We start from the raw sequence: 12,509 nt of genomic DNA, 5'->3' as shown, positions 1-12,509 counted from the left end.
AGTCAGGACCCAAGGAAAGTTCTCGAGCTGAAAAATTGGGAAAGTTGCTAAATCTTTGTTGGGCGAAGCTGTGAGGTGCTTGTAAAGAGTTTATGAATATTAATACAGCTGCTGAGAGGATGAAGTTTGAAAAATGTGATAAATGTGAGGCGTTGCCCTTTGGCAAGGCAAACCATACCATGGTAGGAATTATACACTTAATGGTAGGGTCCTGGGCAGTACTAGTGATTAAAGAGACCTAGGGTTACAGGTTCATAGGAGCGTTCATTGGTTAGAACAATCAGTACAGGAATTGGAACATCATGTCGTGACTGTACATGACATTTGCAAAGCCACTTCTAGAGTACCGAGTACAATTCTGATTGCCCATCAATTGGAAGGGTGTTGTTAAACTTGAGAGGATGCAGATAAGAGCTACAAAGGTGTTGCCACGACTGGAGGATTTGAGTTAAAGGGAAAGGCTTTCTGAACCCACACTGTTGGCATCACTGGATTGCAAACCAGCCAGACAATTAACTGAGCTAACTGACCCCTATACGAAGAATATAACCCAAACAAAACAACAGCTCAACATATGTCCTTTCTTAAAAAAAACTTATGATATACAGATTAAACTTTAAAGAATAAATCACAAGCATTTAAGTATTGTTACTGCTCAAAACTACTACTGGTAACATTCAGAAGTACAAGGTGGCTTCACGAAGCACTTAATTGTTCTTGTTCCGCATCTTTCTGGCATTTAGTTATCCCACTAATATTCAAAGACACCCCTGCTATTTATGTTGTAAAATAATTTTGAGCAAATTACTTTAAATGAATATTTGCAATTAATCTATTTTGTAAGATAATCTGTCACAAAATATTTCAAAATTGAACTTTTCAGTATTTTCTTTTTAATTTTAAGACTAGTTACCTGAAGTTGAAGATGTTTTTAATATCAGGATGACTTTAAAATAATGATAAATCACACTTTACAAATGAATTAATGAAACTGTCTATAACCCCACTTCCTACATCTATTACTGAAGTAGGCTTTCCTCTCAGACAAAAATCGAAACTGGTTTTACTCAAACTTTCAGGTTTTCTTTATTCTAGTTTTAGAAACCCAAACCAAGTGTAGAAATCAATAAGGATGCCAATGTTTCTCTACCACTCAATCAGGAGATAAATTTGTTTCCAATCCTATAAAACTGCAAAAATAATAGCTGGTTATACAAATTCTTTCCAATCGAATTAAGAAACTTCAGCTCGTGCAATTGTAAACTGGCAAAATTAGTCTTGTAAATGCTTCTGCTCTGCAGCCAACTGAAAGACAGAAAAGAACGACATCAACATCATTTCTTTTTGCATTCATAGATGGGATTATGGAGTTACTGAGAATTAGGCCAACATTTATTGCTCATCCCTAATTGCCCTCAGCAAGATGGTGCTGAGGCTCCTTCTCAAACCACAGCATTCTCAGTGGTGGGTTGGGGAATAGATACATCCACAGTTAGGATACCTTAAGAAAGGGAATGCAGAATTTTGACCCAACAGTGAAGGAATAGCAATTCAGTTCCAAGAGAGGATGGCGTGGGCATTGGAGGGAAAATGCAAGTATTATACCCATTCCATGCTGGCAAAATGGGAATAATACCTGCATGGAAAATAATGTTGCCTGTTTAATTTCACCTTTTATATGTACCATCAACTACAACAAAGTTGGAGGATAAAAAAGAATTGATAATTTCCTGAAAAACCTTAGTTCCATTTTTCAGAACTGAAAGCACAAGGTTCCTACAAAGAATAAGGCTACTGACTCCACTCATTCTCTGCCAATTGACTGAAACCAAACCAGACCACTCAAGGTTTTGACCCCAGTGATCACCAAGGCACTGACTTGTGGTTTCATAATAGCACTAATGCTGATCCTGCCTTACTTTATCGGATTAAAAATCACAACACCAGGTTATAGTCCAACAGGTTTAATTGGAAGCACACTAGCTTTCGGAGCGACGCTCCTTACAATCACCTGATGAAGGAGCGTCACTCCGAAAGCTAGTGTGCTTTCAATTAAACATCAGGTGATTGTAAGGAGCGTCGCTCCGAAAGCTAGTGTGCTTCCAATTAAACCTGTTGGACTATAACCTGGTGTTGTGTGATTTTTAACTTTGTACACCCCAGTCCAACACCGGCATCTCCGAATCATTACTTTATCGGTTGCGAGAGACCATTATCTGTAAAGTGTGAGCTATAGATTTGAATATTCCAATGCTCTCCAGGCTGGTCTCCCATCTTTGTCTGAACTTGAACTCTTCCAAACTCTGCAGACCATACTTCCTGAAGAAGGGCTCATGCCCGAAACGTCGATTCTCCTGCCCCTTGGATGCTGCCTGATCTCTGCACTTTTCCAGCAACACACTTTCAGCTCTGATCTCCAGCATCTGCAGTCCTCACTTTCTCCTAGACCATACTTACATCAAGTTCATTCGTGTTTCATCCTCTGCTGCCTAACCAAGACCAATTTCTGCTCGGTCTAAACTCAGGTTAAAATTGTTAATCTTGTTTTCAATTCCATCTACGTCTACATCCTTCCATCTCAAACCTCCTCCAGTATATCTATACTCCAATTCTAATTTCCTCATATCCCATACTTTCTAGCTCTACTGTTGGTAAATGTACCTTCAGCTTGCATAACTCTTAGCTTTAGAATCCTCTCCTGAAACCACAACTTTTTTCTCCTCCTTTAACACCTGTCAGTTTGACCAAGCTACCCCAATATCCCATACAGCTCAGAGTCATCTCTGCTAATGCACCTGTGAAGCACCTCAGATGCAAATGAGGATGCATTATAGACAAAAGACAAATCTGCTTAAAAATAAAATCTAAGTTAACCAGCTTCTGTGCATTTAGAATTTAGCTGCTTGACAACAGTAAATATTGATTACAGCCAGCAACCAATTCAGGTACAGGGCACAGCTTAAACCACAATCCTTTCAACCACAACTTGTTGTGCAGAATTCCAAGTGCACTGGTTAAAAGTATAATGTGCACTGGTGGGACGAATATTTAACAATTTTAGCAAAGTGACAGTGTGATCTAGAATTTTGTTTCTAGTCATAATCAACTAAATTATTGCCAGGTAGGCTTAAAAGGATCTACTCAAATATTTTTGAATCCATATTTGAAATTAGCACAGCACTAGAATTCCACATCAGGCAATTGTGAAGTATGTTCCTCCGCATCATTTCTGATGGAGTTGCGTTGTGCCTAGATTCCAGTGTTGTGCCTAGATTCCAGTGTGACGCCTGAATTGCTATTAAATGAAAAGTTACTCCAACCTTACATTTCAACAGAAATTTACCCTTATGTACACAATACAGAGGCAAGACAATGTCAGATCTCAACTTAATATAAACAAATATTTACAAAAATAATCAGCCCAAATCAAAAATATAATACAGCAAATTTGTTAAAATCTGAAAATTACTTCCAAACATGACCTGACTTGCCTAATGCATTTTCAAAACAGAAGCTTAAGATTAGGTAGATTATTTTGTACATGCCTAAGCACTTACAAAAAACAATTTATGTAGTTAAGAAAGTTAAAACAAAAACACATCTCAATTATCTGGTTATGAACAAATCTAATTACCAACACTAAAAATACTTTATAGGGGTGGGAACCTTTCCACTCTCCCTCACAATCCAAAGAATCAGACAATTGTAGGAACGCAGTCTGCATTTGAATTCACTCAAGGTGGGTGTGTGTGTGTCAAGTATTGACAACAAGTCTCCCCGCAACTGCAGGAGAAAACTCCAAATCCCCCGCTTGCGGCAGTTAAAACAACAAACTCGGCTAATTGGTTTATTTTTGCAAACACAATAAAACAATAAAGATTGGCTCCGCCTGGGAAGGGAAAGGCAGATTCCTTTCAGTGGAAAACCGAGAGTGTGAGTAAAGACATATTTTTAAAAATCACTGCTTTTAAAACAAGGGCCGCAGTGAACTCGCTCCTGGGACAGTTTTCACATTCACCTTGCAGCGGAGCGGCGGGGGAACAAGCCCCAGTGGCCCGGGCTGTGGTGGCTCGGCGGTACCGGCGCTCACATTAAACTTTAACCGGGGAGTTGGAGCGGGCTCCGGCACTGGCAGCGACATGAAGGGAAGGGCGGATAAACTGACCTTACTGAACACCTCCAAGTCATCGTCATCATCGTCTTCCTCAAAACCCAACACGTCCTTCGACAGCGGGTGGGGAACGGCCGCTTTGGCGTTTTTGCCGCCGGCCAAGCCCGTACCTTCCATCGCCCCTTCCTCCAACGGTCGCTGATGTGTCAGCCCGACCTCCGGACCGGCCCCTCCCCCACACAGGGGCTGGCCCCAATCACCCCGCCCCACACCCAACCCCAATCAAAACCCGCACCCAATCACCCCGCCCCACACCCAACCCCAATCAAAACCCGCACCCACTGACCCCGCCTCCACACCCAACCCCAATCAAAACCGCAACCACACTGACCCCGCCCCCACACCCAACCCCAATCAAAACCCGCACCCACACTGACCCCGCCCCCACACCCAACCCCAATCAAAACCCGCACCCACACTGACTCCGCCCCCACACCCAACCCCAATCAAAACCCGCACCCACTGACCCCGCCCCCACACCCAACCCCAATCAAAACCCGCACCCACTGACCCCGCCCCCACACCCAACCCCAATCAAAACCCGCACCCACACTGACCCCGCCCCCACACCCAACCCCAATCAAAACCCGCACCCACACTGACCCCGCCCCCACACCCAACCCCAATCAAAACCCGCACCCACACTGACCCCGCCCCCACACCCAACCCCAATCAAAACCCGCACCCACTGACCCCGCCCCCACACCCAACCCCAATCAAAACCCGCACCCACACTGACCCCACCCCCACACCCAACCCCAATCAAAACCCGCCCCCACACTGACCCCGCCCCCACACCCAACCCCAATCAAGACCCGCACCCATACTGACCCCGCCCCCACACCCAACCCCAATCAAAACCCGCACCCACACTGACCCCGCCCCCACACCCAACCCCAATCAAAACCCGCACCCACTGACCCCGCCCCACACCCAACCCCAATCAAGACCCGCACCCACACTGACCCCACACCCAACCCCAATCAAAACCCCCACCCACACTGACCCATTGATGACTGCATTGGCGCCACCTCGTGCTCCCGCGAGGAGGTTGAGCAATTCATCAACTTCACCAACACATTCCACCCTGACCTTAAATTTACCTGGACCATCTCTGACACCTCCCTCCCCTTCCTCGACCTCTCCATCTCCATTAATGACGACCGACTTGACACTGACATTTTTTACAAACACACCGACTCCCACAGCTACCTGGATTACACCTCTTCCCACCCTACCTCCTGCAAAAATGCCATCCCGTATTCCCAATTCCTCCGCCTCATCTGCTCCCAGGAGGACCAGTTCCACCACAGAACACACCAGATGGCCTCCTTCTTTAGAGACCGCAATTTCCCTTCCCACGTGGTTAAAGATGCCCTCCAACGCATCTCGTCCACACCCCGCACCTCCGCCCTCAGACCCCAACCCTCCAACCGTAACAAGGACAGACCCCCTGGTGCTCACCTTCCACCATACCAACCTTCGCATAAACCAAATCATCCGACGACATTTCCGCCACCTCCAAATGGACCCCACCACCAGGGATATATTTCCCTCCCCACCCCTTTCCGTCTTCCGCAAAGACCGTTCCCTCCGTGACTACCTGGTCAGGCCCACACCCCCCTACAACCCACCCTCCTGTCCTGACACCTTCCCCTGCCACCGCAGGAATTGCAAAACCTGCGCCCACACCTCCTCTCTCACCTCCATCCAAGGCCCCAAAGGAGCCTTCCATATCCATCAAAGTTTTACCTGCACATCCACCAATATCATTTATTGTATCCATTGCTCCTGATGCGGTCTCCTCTACATTGGGGAGACTGGATGCCTCCTAGCAGAGCACTTTGGAGAACATCTTCAGGACACCAGCACCAATCAACCACACTGCCCTGTGGCCCAACATTTCAGCACCCCCTCCCACTCAGCTGAGGACATGGAGGTCCTGGGCCTCCTTCACCGCCGCTCCCTCACCACCCGACGACTGGAGTAAGAACGCCTCATCTTCTGCCTTGGAACACTTCAACCCCAGGGCATCAATGTGGACTTCACCAGTTTCCTCATTTCCCCTTCCCCAACCTCACCCCAGCTCCAAACTTCCAGCTCAGCACTTGTCCCCGTGACTTGTCCTACCTGCCTATCTTCCTTTCCACCTATCCACTCCACCCTCCTCTCTGACCTATCACCTTCATCCCCACCTCCATTCACCCATTGTACTCTTTGCTACCTTCCCCCACCTTCCTCCCTGACCTCTCATCTCCATCCCACCCCCATTCACCGATTGTACTCTATGATACTTTCTCCTCACCCCCACCCTCCTCTCATTTATCTCTCCACCCTGCAGGCACTCTGCCCGTATTCCTGATGAAGGACTTTTGCCTGAAACATCAATTTTCCTACTCCTCGGATGCTGCCTGAACTGTTACGCTTTTCCAGCACCACTCTAGTCTAGAATCTGGTTTTCAGCATCTGCAACCCTCGTTTTTACCTGAGAAAAGGTGAGTCATTGCTCCAGAAGCAAAGGTAACAATAAAGAGGTGATAATGACAGTGCATAGAGAGATTATAGGGAGAGTAGGAGCTGTGAAAGACCAAGGCTGAAGCCAGTGCTATGTGACAAAATAAGTGGGGGATAGGGGAGACTCCGCCGCCAAACCCAAACTAACCCCGCCCTACACTCACTCCACCCCAAACCCAAACCCAATCAAAACCCGCCCCCATTCTGACCCCGCCCCTGCACCTAACCCCAATCAAAATGCGCACCACACTGATCCCTCCCCGACACCCAACCCCAATCTAACCCCGCCCCAACGCCACCTCCCACACCCAACCCCATTCTAACCCAGCTCCAACTCTGACTCTGTCCCTCACCCAACCCCACTCTAACGCCGCTCCAAACCCAACCCCATGTAACCCCGCTCTCAAACCAAATCCCAATCTAACCCTGCCCCCAAACCCAAACCCAATATAACCCCGCTCCCAAACCAATCCTTACACTGACCCGCCCCCAAACTCAACTCCAATCTAACCCTGCCCCCACACTCACCCCGCCCCCATAACCCCCAATCTAACCCTGCCTCTAATCTAACCCTGCCCTCAAACCCAAACGGAATCTAACGCCGCACCTACACTGACCCCGCAGTCAAACACAACCCAAACTAACCCTTCCCCCACGCTCACTCTGCCCCCAAAACCAACACCAATCTAACCCCGCCCCCATCTAACCCCACCCTCAAACCCAACCCACTCTGACCCCGTCCCCAAACTAAACCCAATCCCAATCAAAACCCACACACACACTAACCCCGCCCCATCCTAACCGTGCCCCTATCCTAACCCCGCCCCCATCCTAATTCCGCCCCCATAATCTAATTAGCTCGACCCTACTCGAGTCCAGAACGAAAAGGCAGAGATTTCGGGTGAGCACGGAAAGACTTAAAAGGGACCCAATTGGCAACTTCCATGCATGGGGTGGTGCGTGTGTGGAATGGGCTGTCACAGGATGGGGGGTGGTTAGTGTAATTACAGCATTTAAAGGACATCTGGATGGATATATTAATAGGAAGTGTTTGGTGGTATATGGGGCTGGTGCTGGCAAATGGGACTAGATTGGATTGGGATATGTGATCAGCATGGACGAGATGGAATGTAGGCGGAGGTGGGTACTGCAGATGCTGGAGATTAGAGTCAAGATTACACTGGTGCTGGAAAAGCACAGCAGGTCAGGTAATTCGACGTTTTGGGCAAAAGCCCTTCATCAGGAAGAATGAAATGAAGGGTCTGTTTCTGTGCTGTACATCTCTATGAGACTATATGAAATGAGGAAGAATTTCTTCACTCAGAGAGGTGTGAACCTGTGGAATTCTCTCCCACAGGAAGCTGTTGGGGCCAGTTCATTAGATATGTTCAAAAGGGAGCTGGACATGGCCCTTGCATCTAAAGAAATCAAAGGGTATGGAGAGAAAGTGGGAATGGGATACTGAGATTGTGCAATCATCCATTATCATGCTGAATGGTGGTGCAGGCTTGAAGGGCTGAATGGCCTACTCCTGCACCTATTTTGTATGTTTCTATGTTGTGGGTTGTTGTTTCCCCAACGATCCTTCACAGGACACAATTAATTAGCCCTTTTCCATTGCACAACATCAAACTCAAAAGGGTTTGGAAGAAGAGTCCCTGGTCCCAAAGTATCAACTCTGCTCTCTCTCTCTCTAAAGGCGCTACTAGACACACTGAAGCTCTCCAGCAATTCTTCGTTTTTGTTCGGAACATAAAATAACATCACTCAAACGATGAAAGGTTCCAGGAGTTCAACCATCTCGGATCTAACTTGGTTCTGTGTGAAAGGCAGGAAAATTGACACCACCCTGAGGCGCTCTGTCTAAAAGCCCACATGAACAAGAAGGGCCAAGTGGCTTCAATGATAAATTTGATATTCTCTGGAAGTTTGCATAAAGTCTGAAATCTTTATTGAGGCCATTATGATTGATGGGTTTAACATTGTCCTCCGGATGCATTGGTGGACTCTAGTACCAACTTTACGCCTTCGGTGCATTTCCATGGCCAATCCCCAGAAGCACTGCTGTAAGAGAGTTTGAGTACTATTCACTCAAAGGCAGTCACAAATTGTATATGATCCCAGAGTTGCAAAAAATATGCTTTATTCATAAATAATCTTTATATACATAGAGCTGCTGAAGCATATTTGTACAGTGCTTGCACATGAATAACAAACATTGGAATTTGGCATACCCTGCAGTTTCAAAAAACCCAAAGCATTTCTTACATGTATTTATGTATATTTGAGACACTGGAAGGGTCTGATAACTAAATGGACCCCTCTTGTATTTTGGCAGAAACACCTTAAAAGTGGTGGTCTTTCTCCACTGTACCTTACCGGTAGCCGCTCAGGCTTTAGAGTATCTCTCAACATGTAGTCCTGGACCTTGGAAAGTGCCAGTCTGCATCACTTGATCGAGGTCAACTCATTGCACTGAAAGACCAGCAAAGTTTCTGGCAAACCAAAGAGCATCTTTCACCGAATTGATAGCCCTTCAGGCACAGTCAATATTTGTACTAGCGTGCATCGCAGGGAACAGGCCAATAGGCCACAGAGTCCTGCATCATGAAGCTGCTCAGGGCAACCCTTAACAAAAACCATTCCATCTCTCTCCAGAACTTCTTTGCAAAGGCAAAATCCAGAAGAAATGTCTGAGAGTCCCTCCCCCATTTCGAGGGCAGCAGCGGTGGTGGAGAGTCCAGATATATATAAAAGGTCTCACAGGTAATGCCGTTCTCACCACCAGCAAAGTGACGTATTGATGCTTGTTGGAAAGTTTTGGTGAGAAGGCACTCTATCAAATTACTTTGACAGTCCGATCCAGGAACCACCAGACAGGATCAACTCTCCTTTTCTTGAAGTGTCTCAAGGACGTTAGATGCTGACCACAGCCTGATCGACTTATGGTAAGAGGTATTTATAGTTTGATCCCAGAGTTGACAGAAGCAGTCCTGAATTGAGTTTCAGCCTGTATTGACTAAGTGAGAAAAGGTAATTTAATTTCCCTATTTGTTATTCCCTCTTGGTCAATTGCAACCAGGTATCCCACTTCAATTACAACAGCACATTTGTCAAAATTAAGGTTTTCTTGTCTGAAAAGAGAGGAATTTTCTGATTTACTAACCCTGAGAAATAAGTGAATAATATGCAAAATCAATGACAGACAACATTTGATCATTTAAATTAGGAGAGCATCTGGTGCATACAGGAAGAGTAAAAACTATATTCTTTAAATGTTCTTAGAGATCTTGAGATGTTAAAGTTTTAACATGAGACCACTCTCAAATTCATTGTTGCTTCACTCTGCTGCTGAAAACCAGCTACTGAATTATGGTTCATTGCTTTATGACTATGTCAGTGAACTGTTGCCTAATGTCTGCATTTATCATTCAAATTTGAATTAAAACAGGAGATGCAAATTCCTTGTTGTTGACTCAGTTGCATGGTTTCAATGCTTTAAACAATGTTAACTTGAGTTCAAATGGTTTTATTCCATTTGAGTGTCTTGGACGAGCCTCAATCAGTGATCAGGTGATTACAGCAGCAATTTTATGGCAGTTATTTCCCTTTTCGGTAAGATGATTTTAGTCCATTAAAAGTCTCAGGTACAAAAATTGTAAGGTGGGCAAAAGAAAGTGTTTTTGAAAAATTTCAAGCAGAGAACATGAAAAGTAAGAAAAACACTTATAGCTCATATTGAGTGTCACTACCAGAATAAATGGATTGACCATGCTAAGATGCCCATTATGTCCAGGGATGTGCAGGCTAGATGAAAATGCAGGGTTACAGGATAGCAAGGTGGATCTGGGAGGGATCCTCTTAGGAGGGTTGGTGTGGATTCAATGGGCCAAATAGCCTGCGTCCACACTGTCGGGATTCTATGATTCCATGACCATGATGAATGAGCACTGCAAAGTTAAGCTTCAAGACCACAAAGCAATTTTAAGTTGGATCGTAAACCTGGGAACTTTGTAAAGCCAGAATATAAAGTAATAAAGGGTTCGTTTAAAGTCTATTTGGACAAGGCCTAACAGAAGAAGAATGTTAGGAGACCATTGAGGATTTGGAAAAGGCAGGAAACCTTTTTTTAACTTGTGGTAAACGCAGGAAGCAAGTATGTAACAGCAAATAAATTAGAAACAGCGGGAATCAAAGAAATACTTAAAAATGTGTTGCTGGAAAAGCGCAGCAGGTCAGGCAGCATCAAAGGAGCAGGAAAATCGACGTTTCAGACATAAGCCCTTCTTCAGGAAGCCCTTTTCCAGCAACTCATTTTTAAGCTCTGATCTCCAGCATCTGCAGTCCTCACTTTCTCCCATCAAAGAAATACTGTCAAAAGAACAGGATTAATCTTGTAAAGACTAGAATAATGGCTGACTCCACCAAATATGACAGGAGCAGAAATGTGACCAAGATTAATTGGTATTGTGTGGACACTTGGCCAGACCAACGGGTCCAGTTGGTAGGCAAGAGCATGCTTTAAATGTTGACAGCCTTTCACAATCATAGACAACATGAGTACTGCTGAACAAAAAGTTGTCAAAGCCTTTTTTCTGCACCTACTAGGAATGTCCACAAGCTGGTGAATGCAATGGCTGGAGAACTGGAGAAGATATGAGGGCATCAGATTTTTCTTGCATTGGGAACTTCTCTGGGGCAGAGACCACAATCAGTGAGCATAGGTAACTGCACCTCCTCCACAATAACACTCAACAGTGGAGCCCCCCAAGGATGCGCCCTCAGCCTCCTAATGTACTCCCTTTACACCCATGACTGTGTTGCCAAATTCCAAACAAATGCCATCTACAAGTTTGCTGACAACACCACCATAGTTGAATGGATATCTAACAATGATGAGTCAAAATACAGCAAGTAGATAGAAGGTTTGGTGTTGGGGTGCAATGAGAACAACCTCTCTCTCAACATCAGCAGAGCTAAAGAACTGATCATTGACTTCAAAAAGAAAGGAAGAGAACTTGGCCCCAACTACATCAATGGAACTGAGGTGGATAGGGTGGAGAACGTCAAGTTCCTCGGAGTGATGATAACCGTCAACCTGTCCTGGATTTCACGTGTAGATACGATGGTCAAGTAGGCACGTCAATGCCTCTTCTTCCCCTGGCGGCTCAGGAAATTTGGCACGTCTGTAAGGACCCTCACTAACTTCTACTGATGCAATGTTGAACGCATACTGTCCAGGTGCATAACAGTTTGGTATGGTAACTGCTCTGCCTGGGACCGTAAGAAACTACAGAAGATGCTGTGCACAGCCCAGACTATCAAGGAAACCAACTTTCTATCCATGGACTCCATTAACATGGCTTGCTGCCATGGAAAGGCTGCCAACATCATCAAGGACCCAAAGCACCCCGGTAATGCTCTCCTACAACCTCTATCTTCAGGCAGAAAATACAGAAGCCTGAACATACGCATCAACAGGTTCAAGAACAGCTTCTTCCCGGCTGTTATTGGACTGAGGAATGAAGTTCCTAGCCTCAAATAATGCTGATCTTGTAAACATTGATCGAACAAACATCTCTGGCATACCCACACCCACCAACACCACCGCCCCGTGGCTGAACACTTCAACTCCTATCCCACTCTGTCAAGGGCATGCAAGTCCTGGGCCTCTTCCACCACAAAACTGCTACCACCCGATGCTTGGAGAAGGAACGCTTCATATTCTGCCTTGGACCCCTGCAACCACACGGGATAAATGTAGATTCCAACAGCTTCCTCATTTCCCCTCCCCCCACATTAACCCAGTGCCAAGCTTCCAACT

The 12,509-nt window shown here is 45.7% G+C and overlaps 1 protein-coding gene across 1 annotated transcript in view; it reads right to left on the bottom strand.

Moving 5' to 3' along the window:
• Positions 1 to 4,323, bottom strand: part of snx7 (sorting nexin 7) — a 96,818-nt gene extending 92,495 nt beyond the window's left edge. Inside the window, exon 1 of the mRNA XM_087990486.1 lies at positions 4,166 to 4,323. Within this exon, the coding sequence (XP_087846612.1) occupies positions 4,166 to 4,288 (123 nt within the window). The 5' untranslated portion in view covers positions 4,289 to 4,323. The remainder of the gene's footprint in view (positions 1 to 4,165) is intronic.
• Between the last annotated feature and the right edge of the window lie 8,186 nt (positions 4,324 to 12,509).

Source organism: Chiloscyllium plagiosum, unplaced genomic scaffold (assembly GCF_037043375.1).
Source record: "Chiloscyllium plagiosum isolate Xiang-an unplaced genomic scaffold, Cpla_swu_hap1 HiC_scaffold_9, whole genome shotgun sequence".
Taxonomy (NCBI): domain Eukaryota; kingdom Metazoa; phylum Chordata; class Chondrichthyes; order Orectolobiformes; family Hemiscylliidae; genus Chiloscyllium; species Chiloscyllium plagiosum.
The sequence above is the reverse complement of the archived record's forward strand: the minus strand, read 5'-3'. Positions and strand labels throughout refer to the sequence as shown.